This window comes from Ahaetulla prasina, chromosome 14 (genome assembly GCF_028640845.1).
Source record: "Ahaetulla prasina isolate Xishuangbanna chromosome 14, ASM2864084v1, whole genome shotgun sequence".
In the NCBI taxonomy this organism is placed as follows: domain Eukaryota; kingdom Metazoa; phylum Chordata; class Lepidosauria; order Squamata; family Colubridae; genus Ahaetulla; species Ahaetulla prasina.
Window position 1 is genome coordinate 24357810 of NC_080552.1, and position 23272 is coordinate 24381081.

At 47.3% G+C, this 23272-nt stretch overlaps 2 protein-coding genes across 12 annotated transcripts; one reads left to right on the forward strand and one right to left on the reverse strand.

Annotated features, from left to right (window-relative positions):
• Positions 1-64: 64 nt before the first annotated feature.
• ZC3H7A (zinc finger CCCH-type containing 7A) lies at positions 65-15369 on the reverse strand. Of its 3 annotated transcripts, XM_058157131.1 has the most exons (23): positions 14992-15155; positions 12148-12251; positions 11653-11692; positions 11084-11281; positions 10575-10733; positions 10013-10093; positions 9896-9931; positions 9356-9389; positions 8565-8845; positions 8114-8321; positions 7781-7845; positions 7241-7442; positions 6436-6597; positions 6068-6264; positions 5392-5489; positions 4654-4835; positions 4176-4252; positions 3537-3670; positions 2937-3042; positions 2428-2536; positions 1941-2074; positions 1404-1567; positions 65-1009 (listed from the first exon to the last, which is right to left on the reverse strand). In XM_058157131.1, the coding sequence occupies exons 2-23, from the start codon at positions 12213-12215 to the stop codon at positions 820-822; spliced, it is 2925 nt and encodes a 974-aa protein (XP_058013114.1). In that variant the 5' UTR covers positions 12216-12251; positions 14992-15155; the 3' UTR covers positions 65-819. The 3 variants fall into 3 exon arrangements, with proteins under 3 accessions (XP_058013114.1, XP_058013116.1, XP_058013115.1); XM_058157133.1 differs by lacking the exon at positions 10575-10733 and having other exon boundaries at positions 14992-15156; XM_058157132.1 differs by lacking the exons at positions 11653-11692; positions 12148-12251 and having other exon boundaries at positions 14992-15369.
• Positions 15370-15690: 321 nt separating this feature from the next.
• LOC131185380 (alpha-N-acetylgalactosaminidase-like) lies at positions 15691-21328 on the forward strand. Of its 9 annotated transcripts, none has more exons than XM_058157855.1 (9): positions 15691-16043; positions 16258-16432; positions 17072-17249; positions 17717-17811; positions 18217-18465; positions 18632-18856; positions 19076-19288; positions 19941-20026; positions 20334-21328. In XM_058157855.1, the coding sequence occupies exons 1-9, from the start codon at positions 15703-15705 to the stop codon at positions 20515-20517; spliced, it is 1746 nt and encodes a 581-aa protein (XP_058013838.1). In that variant the 5' UTR covers positions 15691-15702; the 3' UTR covers positions 20518-21328. The 9 variants fall into 9 exon arrangements, with proteins under 9 accessions (XP_058013838.1, XP_058013839.1, XP_058013842.1 ...); XM_058157856.1 differs by having other exon boundaries at positions 18217-18378; XM_058157859.1 differs by having other exon boundaries at positions 18217-18378; positions 18659-18856.
• The last annotated feature ends 1944 nt before the right edge of the window (positions 21329-23272 follow it).

Below are 23272 nucleotides of genomic sequence, written 5' to 3' on the forward strand. Positions count from 1 at the left end.
CTCTTCCCCCTCTGGGTCCCCCTTAAGCAGGTTCCTTATGAATGATCCTTTTGGGAGGCCGAGATGGTTTAGGAAAGTCTTTATGTAAAGTTCTTTTTATTACAGGCAATATTGGTCCGTACAATACACAATACTGACATACAAGCTGAATCTTTCAAAATCATCATTTAACAGTAAAGACCAAGAAACAATTTTTAACTACTTGATTCTCAAAAAAGTAATACGCACCTCTCTTCCAAGATCCTTTTTGGTAAGTTATATTGAAACATACAAATAGAGAAAAATACCCCATTCAACATATATTGTCGTTAAATGGTTATTTTGCTTAAAATCTTTTTAATAAGAAAATCCTTTTATTAAGCAACCTACATAGAGATAAATAGCAAACTGGTTTTTAGAGAAATCCTTTCCATTAAAACAATTGAAGAATTTCATCCATCATTTTCTTCTGAGCTCAAACGCTCTGTTTTAAGAAGCTTACCTTAAAAGGTTTCAGCTGAAAGACCAGCCGGAGGGGCTCCCTCGGCATTACAACACCCTCCTCTGGCTATTTTCCAACTTTCTTCTGTCCAACAGAAGGCGAATAAGCACGTAACACTTCAGGCTGTGATTTTTATTATGACTTCACCATTCTGTTTCATGAGAGCACAGACAGACCTGCCGACTTACTCCCCCTAACACATCTACTACATTTTGTTCTTCAGGAGGAACAATACGGGCCAATAAAAGCAGAAAATCTGCAGCTTCTGTCACATGCTTTTGATTATTGTCAAATTCTGATTTTATGCTTCCATCTGGCAACACAATGCATCGTTATCATTAGTTTAAATCTTTAAACAAAAAACTATATTTTCCAAAGTCATTATCGTTGGGAGCAATCAAGTGGTCTTTTCGGGCTTTGTTGAATTTCATCCTTAGGACGTGTCTCCGCTCCTCCCATTCGCGGAGTTCAGCTGGTCCATGTGCAAATTTACAGTTATTCCCCTCGATACATGCACCAGCCACAAATCTGCACAAAATAACAAGCGAGTCACACCTTCTTCGAATACAACATCGGTGGTGCATGGCGTCAGGGGCCGAATACAATACCGGACACCAGGCGTGACCCTTTGCCGTCAATGCGCTTCCAACCTGGCTGAGCCTCTCTAAGCAGGCAATGAAAGGGGATGGGGGTGGGGGTGGCATATTTACTGTAGTTTTGTCTTGCTGCCAAATTTAACATCATTGCCTTGCTCGCTACGGGAAAGGCAAAGCAGAGAAGCCCACTGTTTGGCATGTACAGACAGCAAATGAGTTAACCCTTTTACTTCAACTCTGCTAAACTGGGAACCTAAAGGAATCATAACACAGCTGGTTTGCTGTGGATACGATAAACAAGTCCCAAAATTTCAGAAGGAACCTACCTATCACAAATGCTGAAATACCCAGTTGGAAAGCGATGCTGCCAGCGGTTTTGGTCATCTTCAGTGTGGAAAACTTTCTCTTTATGTTTTTCGGAAGAAATATGGCCTTGCCACTGTTTCTCACTGTTGCAGTTTTTGCCACACATCCAGCAATGGAAGTCCACCTGTTGATACAAACCCAAAGGAGAACTGCAGGGCAGGCCACACATGTGAATCTAAGCAATTTGCACAGAGCCAAAGGGGCAGCTTTCCAGCAGTGAATGTGTCGAGAGTGCCTCACAGTATCTACTGCCTCCTCCCCAAGAGCCACGGGCTTAAGTGTATAAGCTGCCATACGTTGCTACCAACCAGGAAGTAGCCCTCCAGGGCTGGCCTGAGGCCACACCCAGAACAGCAGCTTCTGGATACCCTGACCTCTTGCACTTCCGACCATCGCAAAGCTCGCTCTCCTCTGCCAAAAGGCCACACAATCATCAAGCAAGCATTGCATAGTAAGATGGGTGATTCCAGGGTAACTGTCCCATCTCTATGACTTACGGTGACTTCAGCATAATCGGTTGGCATATGAATTTGTTTCCCATTTTCTTTGTTTCCTTGAGGGGCTGGATCCTCTCCTTTTTCTGGCTTTTGACTCTTCAGCCACATTTCATACAGCTGCTCCATGTCTTGAACTGAAGGAAAAGGGCTTACATAAGTCCACAACAATTGGTATTTGAGCAAGGAAACTCTCGGAGGGGGCATTAACTTACTAACAGAATATACTCAAATATCTTATTAATGCAGCAATTCTGTCATAGAAACCTGGGGTTATTCGCTCATATCTTTATGGTAATGCTTCCGTCTGGGAACTGGACTACCGGAAGCCAAAGGTTAATCAGATCACCCCCAGAAAGAGGAGACAGAAAGGGGCACCTGCATCTACTAAACGAAGGGGGGAAAGGAAGGGAGAGCACGTTCCAAGGCAGAGCCACCAAGGCAGAAGGCCTGTGAATTTACTTCCTGCTCTCAGGGATTGTTTACTTACTACCATTCTCTTTCATGTACGTCCACATTTCTCGCTCTTCCTGACTGTGAGCAAAGGAGCAGTTCCCAACATACAAACACTTCTTGCCTGACGCAATATGATTGCACAGCTAGACAAAGGAAAGGAACAAGTCAGTGAAGACGTGTTCTACCTGGAGGGAGTGAGGGGAAAGAGAAAGAGCTCTGGGCAATCAAGGGGAGTGGATGGGACGAAGAGAAGAAGGAACCAAAGCCTGGCAAGATCAGCAAAGCCAACACCTGTTCTGGCCTGCAAAGGATTCTGATGGCAGTCCCTGTGGCACAGAGGGCTTGGCATGTACCCCGTAGATAGATCTGAGTCACTCTCTCAGCCCACCAAATTGCCTCCATTCTTTTAAGGTAAATTTTAAACTTATTTTCCTAGTTTAGGATTTTTTTAAAATATTCAAATGGTTGAAAGACATTTTAAAATGGGATAACAAAGAACAAATTAGGAAAAGAAAAACAAGCAGGTTATAAAGAGGTGCTCACATCGAATTGCAAAGGCGCCTGCTTCTTTGTGGGAAGGGGGCGAATTGTGTTCCACTTCTTGCGCTCATTTGACATCACTAGCATGACGCGGCGATCCCTGGTCCACCTGTAAAGGAAAAACCCCCACGGCTACATCACCGCCTCAAGGTGGCAGCCCCAGAAACAAAATGGAATTCCCACAAATGGAGGCGTCTCGGCTTGTGGCTCTAAATTCTGCCAGCAAGACTTGAAGACGTTGCTGAAGGTGAAAACCCCTGATCTAGGCTGCTGAAGAGCTTTGCACCTTTTATAGCTCTGCCGTGGCTCTGAGGCCCTCTGTGGAGCTGAGCACTTTACTAAGGGCCAGCAAAGCAGCTTTTGGGTTCAGATAGCAGAAAGAAAGACCCACAGCTTGGTCCGACAGCTGTGTTGTCAGCCAAGTCAGACAGGCAACCTGATCTACAGTCTACATCGTTGGTAAGGGTCAGCCTGCAAACACAGCAGGCCAGATTCCCTCGGGTGGTGAATACAAATATCACTACATGAATAAGAAACCACATAACTCAGGTAAACCCATTTGTTGCCTCCCTCCTGCACCTTTGAAAGGGAGAAAAGACTTACGGGTGCCTGGCTTTTGCACTGCAGTATTTTTTGTTTTTATCTGGCTCACTAACTTGGCCATTTCTCCAACACTGAGCACAGACAAACTTCATTTTCAAATTCAGGGAGCCATGCTTCACCTGGTTGCTGAGAATCTTGAGAGATACAACAGAACACAATTTTAGATTGGTCAAAATGATTCTTTGTGCCATTAACCACCCACGAAGAAGAGACAAAGCCATAAAGGCCACTTTCTCCAACGTAGCTCTACTTGAACCTTAAAATTTGGTGCATAACCACCTCCTCACCCCCCACCCAACCGAATGCAACAGCAGGAGCAGCCCGGTGGATGGCAATCACGGAGAAACCTCTGTGACAGCATTTGTGGAATGTCTTCCTCAGCAAGCAATGAAGGAAACCGATGCAGTGAAGGCAGCATTTTAAGCTTTTAGGGAGGTTGTTAGCGTTTGGCCTTTCTTTTTAAGTATTTCTGAGGCAAGAGATGGCTATAACATCTACAGGAATTGAACCTAATTCCTTCAGCAAATAAAGGCACTTTCAGGAGAGGGATTTTTTGGTGGTGATGGTTGGGTTTTGTTTTGTTTTTTGCAAGATAGTACTGTATTTTGATCTCTTTGGAAGGTAGTCTGAGAGAAATACCTGTGCTCCGTGTGTAGCAGAGTCCAGATTCTGCCAATATTTTTTTGACTCTTGAACAATAGCCTCATGAGTAATACCTATAAGGAGGAAGACTACTTTACGAACAGTTCAATATTGTGATGCAGTGTTTCAAAACAGCTTCGAGAGGGAAGATCTTGCCCAGGGATATGAGCAGTGCAATGGTAGGCATCTCTGCACTGATTTTCCCCTTCTGCAAGGGCTCACTTTTAGATAAAACAAGCAGAAGATCACAGGTGATTTCACACACAAATTATTTTCTGCTTTCATAATACTGCACAAAGTGCAATTGCCTAAAAGCACCAAAAGCAGAAGCAAAGATTAGGTTCTTAAGAGATTTCGGCTTAAAAAGCAACCACATTTAGAAGAGTTGTGTTTTACAGCATGTGGATGGCTGGGTGAGAAACCATCTGCCTAATTCCCGGAGGGCTAAGAGAACTTTTTAAAAGTAGAGTCTCACCTGTCTTACTCTGCATCATCCACACTTGGAGCTCGACAAGACTGTGAGCATAGAAACACTCATCATCCCGTGAACAGCCATAACGAGCTTCATGCCTGCACAAGTCTAGCTGACCTTGAGGGTGAAAGGGTCGTATCTTAGAATACTTCACGGTCGTTTCTCGCAAAATGTGGACAAGGCACCTAGGTGACATTGTGTGAGGGGCGGGTGTTAGAGAAAGGTCCAGTGTAAGTAAAGGAAGTCTTTTTTTTTTTTGTTTACATTTATACCCCGCCCTTCTCCGAAGACTCAGGGCGGCTTACAATGTATAAGGCAATAGTCTCATTCTATTTGTATATTTTTACAAAGTCAACTTATTGCCCCCCCAACAATCTGGGTCCTCATTTTACCTACCTTATAAAGGATGGAAGGCTGAGTCAACCTTGGGCCGGGCTCGAACCTGCAGTAATTGCAGGCTTTGTGTTCTTAATAACAGGCTTTACCAGCCTGCGCTATTCACCGGCCCTTTGAAAACCGGTCTTTGAAAATCGTACAAGCCATTTTAATTAGCAACATCTCTCTCTAGTCACTTAACACACTTGCACTCTTTTCTCTTACTGCAGCCATCCTCTCCTGCACACTCACATTCTCAATGGGGAAAGGGGCACAACAGGAGCCCTGGAGAAGGAGCATACGTGCACAACAGAAACAAAGCTGCACATCTTATCATTTGAACTGCAAGGCAGAAAAGGGACATACTTGTTCTCCTCAAAGTCGTGCATAGCAGGGTGAGAGCAGGAAGAGGAGTTATCCTTATTCCTCTTGCTGATTATTCTGGGTTTATGCTCAAAACATTTCTGTAATGCAAAACCAAGGTGCTTCAGCAAAGCAGGCAATCCACTCCTGACAAATTCTGCTTGCAAGGGCAAACCCAAGACCAGAAATCTGGGGAGAAGGAATAACTCTGGCGAGGAAATAACAATCCCAGACAGAGGAGCAACCTGGCTCTGCAGCCCAAGAGATGCTAAAACGGAAAAGGAAGCTAAAAGACGAGCCTCTTTGGCCTTTTGCGCTGCTGGTGGTGTTGGGGGGGGGGCAAAGTGTAGTTTTTCTTTTCTTAGACTTGTTTTAGTAGCTACTTTCTATTGGTTTGGTAAACCAGAAGAAAAACAACCAGAATTTATGAGAGGCAGATTGCTGACAGCCATGCCTTTCGTTCCCAGAAGCCCACACAAGGTCCTTGTGGAGGTCCACATTGCTGCCAGGATGAATTGGTCTGATGTGGCTAAAAGGCTAGTGACAAAATGACAACCAGGAAGAGGGGACATTGGCAGACTAAGCCAGGACCACTGGCCCACCCTTAATGAGACCATTCCCCAGAGCAACAGGGGGCTCTACAGTGAAGTTCTCTCCTGAGGCCTAAGAAGAAAAGCACCTCGCACAGAAACATGAAGAGTCCATGATGCTCCTGAAGAAGGCGGGAAACTGTCAAGCTGATCTCTCCGCTGCCTTCAAAGAGGGCTTCACGGCTAAAGGCTCCTTTCCGCTCCAGGGTCCACACGTCAATCTCCTCTTGACAGTAGGCAAAAGTGCAGTGGCCAGAATATCTGCATTCCTCTCCCGCGGCCACATCTGCAATACCCCCAGACAGCAAGTGAGGTAGAGAGGAGGCTGGTCCTAGTTCAGTCTCCCCTTTGGGAAATGGGGAAACCAGGCGCCTCCCAGGGAACGTTCTTTCAATAAGTCTCAATAAGGAAATGCTGCTCCCCGCTCCAAACCCCCTGGGGAAGGGGGCTCCCTTACCTTTACATATATAATATGGTCCCACATATTGGGTCTTTGTTGGTCTTGGCCTTATTTTTTTCCAGGATTTATCTTCAGAGTTCTTTATTCTACCAATTAAGATGTCTTTTTTACATACGTGCTCTAAGTTCGGATGGTAAGTGTACTCCAGTGATTTGAGATCTAAGAGAAACGGGACAGAGGTTAAAAAGCTTGTCCCATTTTTTCCCAGCCCACTTGATTCTCTCTCGCTGCTAAGTGCTGGAATGGGGGAATTTGGAAGCTAACATTATCAGGGTTTGACGGGAGGAAGCTGAGCCGAGCACAATGCAGTCCGTAAGACGTGTGTGGTCTCCATCAAGGGAGGCTGTTCTCTTGGGGTATCATTTTGTTTCCAAAAGCAACACATTTTTATATTTTACATTTACATTCTCGCTCTTGAAATGCTCTGAAACTAACACATGGAAAAGGACAGCAAGGTAATCTCTACAAGTTATATATACTGAAAACAAACGAAGGAGAAAAAACAGATCATGTAACTGAGTTATAAAACCTAAAATGGCAGGTTTCATGCGTAGGAAGCAAACGTCATACACACAGCTGCATATGCTGACCAAAACGTCCCCTTACCCAGTCAGCCTGTATTTTAGGGATGCTTTTAGGAACCAAAAGAAAGAGTGGTTAAGAGCTCAAGCTAAAGAAGAAAAGGAAGAGGGGCAGAAAGGAAGACGGGCCTTCTGTTCTCAGAAAAAGTCTGAAATGCGGGAAGCTGCCTTCACCTCCCACATCAAAGCTCAGATCGTCCCAGCGACCCCCAGCTCCTCACCCTTCTTGATAAAACACGCTTGGCAGGCCTGCCTGAGCTCATGGGTGCCTTCCAGGGGGTTTCTCGCCACTAAAGAGGATGCCGCTGTTGGCACAGGCACGTTGGCAGGTCCACTGCTGAACACGCCAGAATAGTCACTGCGAGCTGGACTTGCAATCCCCATGTAGGTCTCAGACCCAAACAAACTTGTGGGGCCATTCATCTGTTGGAGGAGACCGATGAGTTGTTGCTGGAAAACAGTCTCACTGAAGTTGTGGAATCCATTTTCACACCCAGCCCTCTTTTCTAGGAACCCAGGAAATTCTTTGTGGGTCTTTTCCTCTGCTCCTTCTTATCATTACCACCAACTTGCAAGCTGGCGGCTGACCCCAAGGCCATCCTGGGGCCTGACAGAGACCTGAATCCAGGCCTCAAATGGTTTTAGCTTGTTTTGAATTACAATTCCAATAAAAAAAGACAGGATTAAAACAAACCCATATCGTGCATAAAATTTGCACGAAACAATATTAGAACCGCAAAGCGTTTGTGAAAGATACTTACAAGCCGAAGAGGGGAATTACTGCTTAATGCTGTGTTGACATCTCTAGAAAGAGAATTGGGTATATCTATTGAAATTAAGAAGACCACATGTTAGTTTGGTACAGATGGGTTATGCACGCAAAGCAAAGCGGGCAATGGCCTCACTCAGGATGGGATTTGTTTCTGTGAGACTCCCAGCACCACCTTTGATTTCAAATGGAAAAGTCAGAGCTTTTTGTCCCCTGAAATTGATGCCCCAATAGGGTGCTGCCTTCCTGGGGCCTGTGTCTCCAGAGGGCTGCAGCCTTGACAGAAGCACGTCTCCTCTTAGGCTCTTCTTAAGACTGATCTTACCTCTTTTAGAGTCGCCGATTGAGAAACTATTTAAAGAGGAACAAAAGTTGTCCAGGGCAGAAACCAGGGGCTGAGAATACATTTCGGAAAGAGAGGCGGCAGGAACAAATCGAGCCCCAACTGACAACGTCCCAAGCAGAGGGGCAGAGAACGAGATGCTGGGAGCAATGGTGGCAGTTGGCATGGTTCCTCGGATGATGGCAGTTGGCTAAGCAAGGAAGAGAAAAAGGCTGCAGCCTTCAACACCAATTAATTTCACTCCCTCCTGAGATTGATTCTGCTTCATGAGAAGCCCGCCAGACAGACGATGAGTCGGGGGCTGTGCAGAAATTCCAGCTCTAAACCCCCTCCACCTTCCCAAAGGTAAGGCCCTGGAGAGCTCGTGAGAAGGTCTGGAGGAGAAGGCAGCCCCTCCCCCCCCAACCGCATTCCATAAAGCGAGAGAACTGACCATTCCACCTTCACCAGGATCAGACACCGAATCGAGCAACTCGTCCAGCTCATCTCCAATGATGTCGTCCCCGTCCTCACAGTCCAAGCAGTCGTCCGGGATAGAGAAGGGCCCTCCGTTGGCTAGTGAAGGGGCAGAGAGAACGGTCTTCTCTGCCGGGAGAGCCATGCGGGACACAGCTGCTAAGGGAGGCAGGTCACTTGGCAATTCAGGAGCAAAACTGGAAGGGGAAGAGGAAGTGGAGGAGGAAGAAAGAATCTTTTCCGTCCAACTGGAAAAATCTGAAAGAGATATTGGTTGGGGAAGAGGGCTCTTAGCAGAGATTCTCAAAGGACGAGAGCTTGGAGGCTGCCACACCCTTTCTCAGCCTCCCACTGATTAAAAAAAAGTATCAATGGATGCTTTCCCCAGAAGAGAGACAAGGCTTGTGCAACAGATCAGAAGATTCAGGGAAGTGTGACTGTCCAAAACTTAAGCAAACATTTCCCCTTACATTTATATAAAGAAATAAACAAGCAGCATGCTTTGAACTGCAAGGAGAAGGCAGCAGAAAAAATCGCAGAGGGACTTTTCTTTCAGCTGTTCAGTTCTTGGATACCATTCATCCCCAACTCTCTCTTGCCCACTTAGAAGCCAATGAAATCCAACTGAGACTTTGGGAGGGGAGAAATGTATCTCCATCCCACAGAAATTCAAAGCGGTAAGGACAGACAGAACCACCTCAAGCTGACCCACACAAAGTAATGCTTTATTTACTCTTACAAAAAGTTCCTCAGACCAGGAGGCCTCACCTGATTCAATGTCTTCTACAGAAGAATTTGAGCTCTGAAAGCAAACAAAAAATCTATCATCCAGAAGTATAAGCAGCAAGACTTAGGCCAGCTATTTTATAAAGTGTGTCAGACCTGGCTAAGTAAAAGACAAGATGCTACTGCAATTTTGAAACCAGATATCCTTTTAATTAACCACTGAAAGTTGCTGGGAGTCAGGTAGTATATACATTCAATAAATTGCAAATTGCTTTGACAAAATGGCCACCGAAGCATGACTCCAGTGTTGTTTATACAGGAAGCTTGAAATCAGCAATCCTTTCAAAAGCAAATCTTATTTCTATTTTTAGTGATGAAAGGAGAATCTCAGGTAAAAATCCTAGTACATAGACCATTCAAACTCAACAGCTAGTTATTCTAAATATTTAAATCAAACAAACCTCTAGCAGACAGAGGTTTCAACTGAAATATTTAAAAATTAAGAAAGCCATGTATCTTTTAACCATGCCACATTTTTACTTCACTAATAGGATCTAAAGGGAAAGCAGAACAAAATCTTACCTTTGCCACTTCTCCAGAAACAGAGTTGGGGGAAGGCTGCAAGTAAGCATATCATTGTAAGTAACAAACGCATTAGGCAAAACTTCAGAACAGAAGTACACAACTATTTTCACTTACTTTGGCCCTAACATAGGCTTTCCTTATTTTCAATCCAAGCTTCTGAGCAAGCTCTTGAGTTAATTTTATCACACTTTCATCCTAGAAATTAAAATAAAAACAGGATCCAATACGAATTAGCAACATATGTTTTGTCAGAAATGTCACACAACTGCATCAGGCACATCAATGCCGCCTGCATCTGATCTGGGTTCTGTAGGGAGCAGCCCTGAGTTGGGACTGTGTACCAAGAGGCTTCTGGAGGCCTGGAAGTGGGGTGCCAGTAAATCTAAATTAATAATGCTTGCAGTGAGTCCAGGCAAGAGAATGATGTACATTTATCCATCCATGAGGTTCATTTATCACCTCAGTCAGCTATGATTCTAGGCCACATGCAACATTCCAATAAAATAATGCAACAGCATATGGTAATTGCACATGTATTCACTCCCTCCCTGGCCATGGGATTGCTAGCAGCTTTTTATTTTAAAGGAATTTTCTCTCTGTTCTGAAACCACATGCAAGTAAACCCTATTAATGCCCCACACACACAAACACAGACTAGCTGATGTGATATGCGCACCTGGGGCACTGCAAGAGAGCATTTTGCCACAGCATCGTAAGCCTCTTTATATCTTCCCAGTTCTTTTAAAGCTTTGGATTTCCGGTAAAGGGCTCTGAAATTATTTTCATTCAACTTTAAAATTATCCTACATTCTTCTAGAACTCTATCATACGACCCCTGTAAGAATGAAGGACAGAACAGTGTCAAGCATTTTGTGATTTGAATCTCAGGGTGCAAGCATATTCCAAGACAACGCATGCCACACACGCAAACACAAAATGTACATCAGGGAGGTCAGGCCAGGTCTTTTTAAGCTCTTAGGAGCTCAGAATGCTCATTGCCAAGACTATTTTTACTGCCATTTTAAGGTGATGAAATTGTTGTATTTTGCTACGTTTGTGTTAAGAATTTTACTACTATACTGTTAACTGCCCAGGCTGATAAAATGCTGATTCCATCACACCCACCAGGGTTGCAGAATGGAAACAGTTCTTGATAAGCCATGAGCCTTTTTAGGAAGCACCTACCTTCTTGGAGTAACAGGCTATACGATTAACATGCAGTTTCTCTAATATTTCATCAGAAATGTGGATTCCTTCAGAATTGGCATAATCAGCAATGTTCAAAGCCTCAGAATAATGGTTCAGTGACCCTTCCCAATCACCTTCTCGGTATGCATCGTTTCCTTCATTAAACAGGTTTTTAACAAGTTCTCGTATGAAGATCTGAAACATAAATCCTTGGTTAAGTCATGCAGGCAGTTCTGCAGCTCAACAAGGGGCGCTTTGCTATCATTAACAACTTGATCTGGAGGAGTTCCACTCCAGGCAGAGGCGCAAAGTAGCAAAGCTTTAGATCAGTTTGGAGTAAGGTTCCATCTAACAAAGTGCGGTAAGAAAGTCCTGAAACCTATTGTCCTTCCGCTACCTCCACACAACCACTACTAACAACCAAGCACTAATTAGACAAGGCTGACATGGACAATAAGGCAAGAGAAATCATTGCATCCGACAACAGTCAAGATTCTAGAAGTTTCTACCCACTGCTGAAACCACAATGCCTCAGGTAAAGAAGTTCAGAAAGGACTGTCAGTTACCTCATATTGTTCTTGAGACCCAGGGTATGGTAGAGTAGACCTAGAAATCACAAAGATAAATATCATATCACATTCAAGCATCTCACACACCCAAGGCACTTGCCATTGAATTCTTGATCTTGGCTTGTACCCGTGCTACACACTTGCCAGAAGAATGAATTTTGCAATCCAGATTATCTCCAAAAACACCAGTGAGAAAATATGATTGGAGCATAATATTGCTAATAGGGCAGAATGTGCAGTTCCATGAATAGCACATATTCCAAAATAAAGATGCAATCAAATGCAGATTAAAGAGTCCTATGCAACACAAGATATGAGAGACAGTGCACCAAGAGAATTTGTTTGCCTGTGTTTTATTTTATAACAGCAAAGCTAGCTGATCATTAATATAACTTAGCACAAGATATGTAAGAAGAAAATATGTTGCATCATGTTTTAAGTAGAGACTCAAGAGTTCTCAAACAGAGAAGTCTAGTTACTCAAAGCTCTTACTGTATAAACTGCAGCCCTTTCTTAATGTCCTGTAGCCTGACGCTCCTGTCCACTGAAACACTGGACATGTTATCATGAACACCCTCGTCTTCAATATGCAGCTTCTGAAACAAAAGTAACAGCTCATCGCTGGCTTGCAAAACAATTATTCAACATCAACTCTTATAAAATAAATCCATGTTTATACAACAAGTTTTTTTATATTAACTATATTGATAAACAATGTTTAGAGTTGTTTTCACCTGAAGTGATCCATATATTAATTAGCTTTGTTAATTTATTAAATTAACAAAGCTAATTTGTTAAATAAATTAGGCAATAAATACTGCCTCTGTTCTATCATATCCCTCTGAAACTGGGATCTACGGTATATAAATAAATAACTTTCAAAATCTCATTTTTCAAAAAAACAAACAAATCCCAACTTATTTCTAATTCCAAGTGGTGTTGGGGAAGCTATAATGCACCTTTGCTAGTAGTTCTCTTCCCGATACCTGGGACTACAATTCCCCAAGATATCTGCCCAGCAAGGTTGTTATAATATATTTAAACCAATCCAGTGGACAGCAATAAATCCTTTCATTTATCTGCGAAAATTGAATCTAGTTCACAAAAATATGGTGCGCATTGTTATAACATTTTTCACTGTTTTAGCTGGAAACCAATCATTCTAAATATTGCAACATAAACCTAAATTATTACAGCAAAAGTAAATACAAATAAATACAGCCATATTTTAAAGAAATTTCTCAAGAGAACTCCCACCATCTAGGGGAGCAAAACAAACTACTTCAAATAATGCAGGACTTTTTATTTGAGTTTACTGAACACACTTGTAAGTGGATCATAAGCTTCCTAACAAACAGGAAGCAGCAGGTGAAGCTAAGCAGAATCACATCAGAAACCTGTACAATTAGCACAGGGGCCCCCCAAGGCTGTGTGCTCTCCCCACTTTTCTCTGTATACCAATGACTGCATCTCTAACGATCCATCTGTTAAACTACTGAAGTTTGCAGATGACACAACAGTGATCAGCCGCATTCAAGATAATGATGAATCCACATACAGACTGGAGGTTGAACAATTAGCCTTGTGGTGCAACCGGAACAATCTGGAACTGAACACACTCAAAACCGTAGAAATGGTGGTAGATTTAGGAGAAACCCTTCCATACTTCCACCTCTCACAATAGTAGACAACACAGTATCAACAGTAGAGACCTTCAAATTTCAAGGTTCTACCATATCGCAAGATCTAAAATGGACAGCTAACATCAAAAACATCATCAAAAAAGCACAACAAAGAATGTTCTTTCTGTGCCAACTCAGAAAGCTCAAACTGCCCAAGGAGCTGCTGATCCAGTTCTACAGAGGAATTATTGAGTCTGTCATCTGTACCTCTATAACTGTCTGGTTCGGTTCTGCAACCCAACAAGACAGACACAGACTTCAGAGGATCATTAGAACTGCAGAAAAAACAATGGCTACCAACCTGCCTTCCATTGAGGACCTGTATACTGCACAAGTCAAAAAGAGGGCTGTGAAAATATTTACAGACCCCTCACATCCTGGACATAAACTGTTTCAACTCCTACCCTCAAAATGACGCTATAGAGCACTGCACACCAGAACAACTAGACACAAGGACAGTTTTTGCCCTGAACACAATCACTCTGCTAAACAAACAATTCTCTCAACACTATCAAACTATTTACTAAATCTGCACCACTATTAATCTTCTCATCATTCCCACCACCCATCTCCTTCCACTTATGACTGTATGACTGTAACTTTGTTGCTTGTATCCTTACGATTTATATTGAAATTGTTTCCCGATTGCTTATTTGTACCCTATCATGAAGTGTTGTACCTTATGATTCTTGATGAACGTATCTTTTCTTTTAAGTACACTGAGAGCATATGCACCAAGACAAATTCCTTGTGTGTCCAATCACACTTGGCCAATAAAAAATTCAATTCAATTCAATTCAAATAAAACCGTATTACTAACTTAACTGCAGTGATTCACTTAACGAATGTGGCAAGAAAGGTCACAAAATAGGGCAGAATTCATTTGAACAACTGTCTCCCTTAGCAACAGAAATGTTGGGCTCAATTGTGGACATAAATCGAGGATTACCTGCATAAATCGAGGACTTCCTACCTACCTCTGTCAAAGAATGACCCAAACCTCTGAAAGGCATGATGGGGGGGGGGAATCATAATGGGAAGTCTGAATCATCCCAAATCTTCTTGACCTGGTCTCAGACAGTCTGGATAGTCCGCAAATGCCCTGATTTTATTCCATTTACAAGCTGCGTTCCTGGTGAGCAGCTCCGAGGAGCAGAACAGGAGCCTGTTTTTCCCTTCCAGCCCATTCGCGGGAAAGCTCCCCATTCAAACATGCAGACGACCAAGGCAGAAGGAGGAATAAAACTCGGGCTCTATAAAATTGTACGTGGGAATCTCTCCCAGGTGACAAGGAGCGGAAGTGTCGGGACGCCGGGCTGGGATGGCGCGGAGGCTGAGGGGCAAAGCGGCCCAGGGCGGCTCTCCACGGCAACAGGTCCGCGCGGCGGCCGGACGCTCCCTCCACTCGCCCGGAAAGGCCTCCCGAGCGCCGGGGTCGGGCACGGAAGGGCCCCGCGGCCGGCAGGAGGGGCAGAGGCGCCGTCGGACCGGAGACGCCCGCCGCCTCCCGGCCGGGGTCGGCCCCCCCTCGGCCCTCCGGGTCCCGCCCGCGCGGCTCTGCTGCCCGGGGAGGGGGAAGCGGCCGTTCCCCTCCGGGGGAACGTGGGGTCCTCGCCCGCCGCGGGAGGAGCTGGGCGGCCCCGCGCGAGCTCACCTCCGTTGTCGCGCCCGCGCCTGCTCTGCCTGCGGCCTCTCCGGCTCCCTCAGGCCGGGGCCGTGTCGCGGAGTCGGCGACGGCTGTAAAGGAGCGTCGCTGCGAGTCAGGCCCTCTGCCTCTCTCCCCCCTCCGCTGCTTCCGCCTCGCCGCCGGCCCCTTCCGGAAAAAATCTCTGGCCACGCGAGCTACAGCGCCCCCTCTCGACCGGAGGCCGCCAGGAGGCGCCGGCACGCGAAACGGCGGTCTAAGCGGGCAGCCGCTTCGGGGGCGGGGCCGCGAACGACTCGGCCAAAGGGCTGGCCTGAGATTGCTCTCCCGCTCGTTCCCATTGGCCGGGACGAAAAGGTGCTCCCTGGCCATTGGTTACTTTTCATGGGTTTCGATCCTAGGGTCCCTCGCTGTCCGAGCCCCTTTAAAGGGCAACCGGGTGTTTCTCAAGTCAGCAAGGAGGGCGGCTAAAGAGGGGGCCGAAAGTGCACCTCCACCCTATAGGCAGAGCCGTTTGCAATCCGGAACCTAACAAGAAAGGGAGGCTTGGAACGCCTTGCGGGGGAGGGGCTCCTGAACACCTGCCCAGCCCACAGTCTTGCCCTCGAGGGGGTGGAGTTGTGCGCCTGCGCGTGGCAACCAGTAAGCCCCCCCGTGGGCGGTGCTAAGTGGAGGCGTGGTTCGAAGTGGCGACGTCACAGAGAGGCTCCCTGTGACGCAATGCGCCTTCAGGGGAAGCCCGCCAGCTGGGCAAGTGTCTCAGCTGGGCGCCAGATCCGCTTGTGCGGCCGGAGGTTCGGCGCCTGTTTTGACGACCCCCAGGGGAAGACGCGTGTCGCTGCCAAAGCCCATAAACAGAGCTGGAAAATGCCCGGCTGCCGCGCCTTGGAGCGGCTTACCGTGCCGCTGCTGCCCTTGTCTTTGGGGGTCTTGCTGGGCCTGGCCCCCGGCATCTCCCCGCTTGACAACGGGCTGCTGAGGACGCCCCCGATGGGCTGGGAGCCCTGGCTGCGCTTCAAGTGCAACACGGACTGCGCGAAGGACCCCGAGAACTGCATCAGGTGTGGGAAGGCGAGGGGCAGCTGGGATTCCCCGAAGGCGGCTCCCCTCGCAACCCGCAGGCTGCTGATGCTGGACCGGAGCCTGTCGGGACGCCTGTTCGGAGATGGAGGGCCCTTTGGGGGCTTGGATGGTTTTGACAGGGAAGAGATTTCCACCCTCCTGGTATGGAGGCAGTTCCCTGGGAGACCAAGGCCACCTTTCATTTGCACACAGTGAGCACCTGATCAAGGCCATGGCAGACCGGCTAGCTGTGGACGGGTGGAAGGAGCTGGGCTACGAGTATGTCACCCTGGATGACTGCTGGGCAGCTGGCAAGCGGGACGTCCGCGGGAGGCTCCAGGCAGACCCCCAGAGGTTCCCCAGTGGGATGAAGGCCCTCGCTGACTATGTGAGTGCAGGGGAGGGCCTGCCCTGAAGTGGCCTTGGGGCAGGGGTGAAATCTATCAGGTTCTGACAGGTTCTGGAGAACCGGTAGCAGAAATTTTGAGTAGTTAGGAGAATTGGCAAATACCACCTCTGGCTGGCTCCAGAGTGGGGAAGGAATGGAGATTTTGCAGTATCCTTTCCCTGCTGCACCCACCAAGCCATGCCCACCAAGCCACACCACGCCCACCAAGCCACACCCACAGAACCGGTAGTAAAAAAATGGGATTTTACTACTGCCTTGGGGCCAAGAGCCTTCAGGTGGGTTAGCTACATTGACGTGAACTTTAAGCCACACGTATGGAACATGAAGCATCTGTGCCTGTTTTATCATTCATTAGTGATCTAAAGAGGCTGCACATAAATAGAAAAGCTCGACCTCTTTAACCCAATATAGGAGGTGGGCTTGCTGTGTTACACCCATTTGAAAAGGGAACATGGGCCAGGCCTTAAGATCCAGGGTTCACTTTCATCCGGGGGAGGGGGGGGTTATCTCGCAATGCAGCAACCTGGCTCAGCTCCGGCTGCCAGTTGGGCCCCTCAGACCCTCATCCCAATGACTGCATTGAGCACCCTCAGCCCCTCTTTCCTCCTCCTCCTCCAGGTTCATTCTAAAGGCCTGAAATTCGGCATCTATAGCGACTTGGGTAACGCCACCTGTGCAGGTTATCCGGGCACAACCCTGGATACTGTGGAGACGGATGCAAACACCTTTGCAGAATGGGGAGTCGACATGCTAAAGCTGGATGGCTGCTTCTCCGACTCCTCCCTCAAAGCCATAGGTGGGTGGGGCAGGGTGGAAGAGGGCTGGGAGAGCACACAGGACACAGGGGCAGGGTCTGTGGGGCAGGTAGGAAAGAGGAAACCAGGTCATTCTAGATGCTGCCAACACTTCATGCCTGTCTCTGCCAGCCAGGAAGGTGAGGGTGTTGCTGTTCATGATGGCAACATCACAATTTGCTGGGGAGGTTGGGACAGGGTGGCTTTGCTTCCAATGGAAGCCGGAAGACGAGACTTCATCTTTTCAGGGAGGGCCAGTTGAGTTGGGGTTCTCAAAGTCCTTTGCCTTCATTCATGCCAAAGGCAGGGATGTGCCAGCTTGTCGCTTCCAAGATAGCCCCCTCCCATGCAAGCGATGGAGGCTGATGGCTTCTGGGGGATGAGGGGGTGGGGCTGAAGTAACTGAGGCAGGCTCTGCCTGGGCAGCTGACAAAGTCTCTCCTTGCCACCCTCTCTGGGTGTTTTTCAGGCTACCCCAAAATGAGCAGAGCGCTGAACCAAACTGGGCGGCCCATCGCCTTGTCTTGCAGTTGGCCAGCTTACGAAGGGGGTCTTCCTCCAAAGGTAATCCCAGACCCCGACTCCCGCCTTTTCCAGAAAAGGACCCCTTTACGGGCATGGTTTCTTTCAAAGCTGCCTTGTAAGCCTAGGATGCGGTTTGTTAAGGATGGTGGCGGGGGTGGGGGAGTAAAAGCCAGTACCTATCCCAGGTTTTGGATAGGCCTCTTTCTGCTGGCTGTTTGAGGTCACCCCCACACACACTTCCTGAGAGCATAAAATGGCAAATCAAAATCAAATCTGCATTCCAGTCATACAGTAGATCCCACCCTATCAGGTGTAGCAATTCTTTTGGTTTTCCTTTGATCTACTAAGCAGCTTTCAGGATAGCAGCCGTCATAATTGCTTGTCCCCAGTACATGGGGGCCTGTCTTTCATTTCAGAAGCCTAAAACTGCTTCTTTTAATTAAGGTGAATTATACCTTACTGGGCCAGATTTGTAACTTCTGGAGGAATTACGCTGATATTGAAGATACCTGGGACAGCCTCTTCCACATCATTGAGTGGTACGGAGACAACCAGGATATCCTGCAGCCGGCTTCGGGGCCTGGAAGGTGGAATGACCCCGACATGGTGAGACCCTCTGCCTTACCTCCTGCCCAGGCTGCAAGCCCAGGGAAGAGTTCGGGGTCTGATGGCCACTCCTCGGGGACCCTGAAGGTCAGTTGGCAGGAGAGGTGAGGGGAAAAGGCGCAGAGGCGGGCTGGAAAATGCACAATTAGCTTTTGGTGCCTAACTCTGTGGTTCTGAAGCAGCTCCGCTTTCTGGGTCTGCAGGATCCCAAAGTGGGCTTCCTTTGATTTCTCTTCCTGATGGGTTGGGTCAGGCCGCCTGGCATCCTGTCTCCTTCCAGCTGATCGTCAGCGACTTTGGCCTGAGCCATGAGCAGTCAAAGGTGCAGGCGGCGCTGTGGGCGATCCTGGCAGCCCCCTTCTTCATCTCCTGCAATCTGAGGAACATCTCGGAGGAGGCCAAGGACATGCTGCAGAACCCGCTCCTGATTTACATTAACCAGGACCTGAGGGGAGTTCAAGGCAGGCTCCTTGCCAGGGTGTGTGTGGGAGAATCTCTTCACCAGAGCAGGGCTGTCTTGTGCCTGGGAAAACAGTTCCCTTCCCCTGGCACTTTTGCCACTGGGTGGCAGCCTGTCTCCGGGTGCAGGAGCCATTGCGGGCTTGGGAATCTTTGAGCAAGTTGGTGTGAAAAAGAAGCATTTTATGGCCTGAGCAAGGCTGGTCAGCGCTGTGCCCTTCACTTGTCTCTCAAACAGAAGCAGAACTTTGAAGTCTGGAAGAGGCCCCTGGTCAATGGCCAGTATGCGGTCGCAGTCCTAAACAACAGAACTGATGGGGCCCCACAGTCATTTGCCACAACTCCCAGCCTCCTGGGAATCTCGGATTGCAGAGCAGGCTACAGGCTCTACGATGTGCTGGGCAAGTTGTCCATGGGCATTTACGCCTCCAATGACACCATCAGTGCCAAGGTGACGCCCACCGGGGTGCTGCTGCTCTTCCTGAACCCGCTGTGCTGATCTGTCATTGCAGAGAGCGAGGGAGCTGCTTCCTCCTTGCAGGGAAGCTTGAGGTAGTGACCCTCTCCCCTTTCCGAACTATTCTGCTGGTGCTGCTTTTCCCAGGGCGGTCGCGATCTCTGAGGAGCTATTTTCTTTACCCAGTTCACAAAGGGCAGAGGTCTCGCTGCCACTGCCAGCACCAAAGCAGCCCGTAGCAGGTCCACATGCCTGGGAATTAGTGACCGTCAGGAGGCAGGGACCTGCCGGGATGCTGACTGCATCCCCTTGTTTTCTGAATGGGGGTGAACACAGAAGCTGCTCATCATCCCTGCAATTAAGTGGTTATTGGTTCAGCTGATCCAGTAATCCAATATTTGTTGCCTTCCAAAAACCAGGGAAGCAGAGGGAGGATGGGGCAGCTCACCTGCTCTCCAGTGTGTCTCATCTGTTGGGCCAAACGAGGGGAGGCCAAGGAACCAGTGACATTTCCTTGCTGTGGGGGAGGTGGTGGGCTGCGATGTTTGCAGGTCACTGATGTTCCTCTGATTCAGAAAGGAGGGGAGAGTTCTCTGATTGGCTGGTTTTTCTTCACCCAGCCCCAAATCTCTTTTTTCTCTGAAAGGCCACATTCAGCTTCCGCTTGGAGACTCGGAGGGAGGCGGCCAGCAGAGCCAGCAAAGGGTCTGAGAAGCAGCCGTGTTGTGCAAGGCGAGTGAAGCCAGAGCGGAGGCCTGAGAGGGCGTCTTGTAAGCCCAGGCAGCGGCCTAACAAGGGTTATTGAAAGGCTCCCAAATGCGTTGACTACGCTGGAGATGCTTTCCATGGCTGAGGGGCTGCTGGGGGCTCCCCTGAGCTCTTGCAGAGCAACCCCTTGGTCTGGGAAGATGGAAGCCAAAAGGGAGGAGCCTTGACTCAGTTGATCTGGGTCGCCTTAAGATCATATCTAGATTGTAGTCATCTATTCTGAATCCTGATAGGTTACATACATATTATTGTTCAATATTTTGATTTTTAGAATATATCTCTTATTTAAGTGGAGGAAGACCACAACAGCAATAAATAACCCTGAAGATCTCCCTGCTCCAACACCCACCTCTGTGGCTACCACTTCAGTGTGCAGAAGCTGCCAATTTGGGGTCTCAATGCGCCATTTTGCAGTTGCCCATCAAAAGATGGAGGGCAACCTGGAGGCTCCTTGAAAGACCTGTTGCCACATGACTAATGCGAGCACCTTCTGGGGAGTGTTGCAGTTCTCTGATTGTGCTTTGTGGGAATTTGACAAATCCTAGAATCCTTTACAGCACCTGGGTTTCCACAGGGAAAGAGGTCAATATGAGAAACAATCTTTTGCATGCAGTATCGGAGGGGTTGGTACACAAAGTAGTCAGAGTAGGATTAGCCTTTTACTTAATATCTTCTGGCTAAATGGCAAAAGTTCAAATGGTGTAGAAAATTATAGGTTGTCTTCTTGGTAAACCAACTGAGTTGTTAATTTGGTGATTATATTTATATGAGACACCCAAAATCAATTTGGAAATGATGACTAATATATTAATGATAACCAAATATATAATTGCAAAATGTATCCGGTCTAAATGATTTGTTAATTGCATTTATGCATGAGACTGTTACAATGAAACTCGCACCACTTCTTGTAATCGTTAAACTGGAAAGTCTGTTGATAAGTGCACAGCTTCCTGTTCATAGTGGCACCTGTAGCATTGGCAGCTCCCTCTCTCCTCTCTCCCCCCTCCCCCACTCAGCCTTCCAGGGGGCCACCAAGATGGGCTTTTTGCCAGGTGCTGGGGGGCATCCCTGGGAGATGAAGGAGGCGCCAGGCTGTGTTGTGTTTTACGATTGTTTAGGGTTTTTATTGTTGTGAGCTGTGAGCAGAGTTCTGTTTTTAAGATGGCCAGCCATGTGACTCTTTAAAATAAATAAATTAAAATCAACCCATTTTGCACGTGATTTGGAGACCCAGAAGGCACATACTGAAAGAAACCACTGCACATCCTGTTTCACCTGGAGCACATGTGGAAAGGGGTTTTACTGGATTGCAGCAAGAGCGGGAGCCGGCAGGGTGATGCATCTCTTAAGCTTTCAGTGTCCTGTTCAGATACTCTGGATTTTTGCAAGGTCTTTGAATCCCAGATGGCAACATCTCGGCAAGAAACAGCTATGTGGAATATCACCTCAGGAACAGTCCTGGGACCACAACGTCTTTTGGGTTGCATAGGAATAGGGATAATCCCCACACACCAGTGGTAAAATCTGAACCGGTTTACTATTGGTTTGCTGGCTGCACATGCCCACTGTGCATGCACACAGTTGACCCAAAAGGAGGCATGGGGCAGTGGTGGGTTTCAAAAAATGTTACAATCGGTTCTGTGGGTGTGGCTTGGTGGGCGTGGCAGGGAAAGGATACTGTAAAATCTCCATTTCCTCCCGATCAGCTGGGACTTGGGAGGCAGAGATGTGGGTAGGGGCAGTCAGATTTTTTACTACTGGTTCTCCGAACTACTCAAAATTTCTGCTACCAGTTCTCCAGAACTGGTCAGAACCTGCTGAAACCCACCTCTGGCATGGGGTAAATAGAACAGCGTGCGCAGGGCGGAGGGGGCAGTTATTAGCTGTGGCATGTGATCTTTTTTTTTTACTTTTAAAAGCATTTTTTTACAACCTATTCAGCCAAATAGGTTGTAAAAAAAAATCCTTTTAAAAGTAAAAAAAAAGGCTCTGACGATCAGGCAGCTCACCTGTGATCATCAGAGCCTTTTTTTTACCTTTTTAAGGCATTTCTTTAAAACCTATTCAGGCATTTCACCCCTGCCCCACACACAACACACAACTGCAACAGACACATTCAGCCAGAGCTGCCAGGATGGCTGTTTGTATTCATGCCGGTTCACGCAGCTGTGAGAACACAATTATTAGTGTCTGGAATGCAGAAAACACAACCTGCTGATCTACTGACCCCTGCTGCTGAAGCGCCTTGTGTTGCCAACTGGACAAATATTGTAAAACAGATTCTGTTTACTGACTCTACTTTAGAGCCAGTTCGTGTGCAGGCAAGAGATGGCCTTGTGCCCCCCCCCCCACGAAAGTGGCTGTCATTGGTAATTTCTCATTGGTCTGCAAAGAAGCCACAAGACAGAGAAGCATGTCATCCACCATCAGGTTAAATAGCAAGTTAAAAGAGTAAGGGAGAACTTTAGCTGGCTCCAAGCAGGCCTCCCGTGAAGGAGCAGGAGATCCTGTCTCCTTCCTAACCCTAACCCTTACTAAAGAGAGATTGAGATTTACAGGTCCTGCCAGCAGGAAGGTCAGCCTGTCCCATCAATGGGCTGTGCAGGTAACATTTGGGGAGACCTGGAGCAGGGAGCGAGGAATTCATTTTGCAGCAGATGATTTGCAAACACGAAAAAACTTTCTTTTACCCAGAGAAAGCAGAGAGTGGCTGGCCCGCCCTCAGACTGCTTGTGTTGCTGGGAGTATTCAGCCACAAACACCTTTGAAAGCCAGAAGGCAGTGAATGACAAGAATGACAAGAAGAGCTTTTGCCAGGAACACCCCCAGTGCTCCCCACTGTTTTTATCTCGAACAAACCCATCCAACTGGAAATAGGGACTGGGTTAAGGTTAGACTCCAAATTTTGGGTTTAGACAATTTAGAACTACGCTGACTTCAGTCTGACCTAAGCATAGTACATAAAATTATCTACCACAATGTCCTACCTGTCAACGACTATTTCAGCTTCAACCACAACAATACATGAGCACACAATAGATACAAACTCAAGGTAAACCGCTCCAAACTCCGTTGCAGAAAATATGACTTCAGCAACAGAGTGGTCAATGCCTGGAATGCACTACCTGACTCTGTGGATTCTTCCCCAAACCCCCAAAACTTTAAGCTTAAACTGTCTACTGTCGACCTCTCCCCATTCCTAAGAGA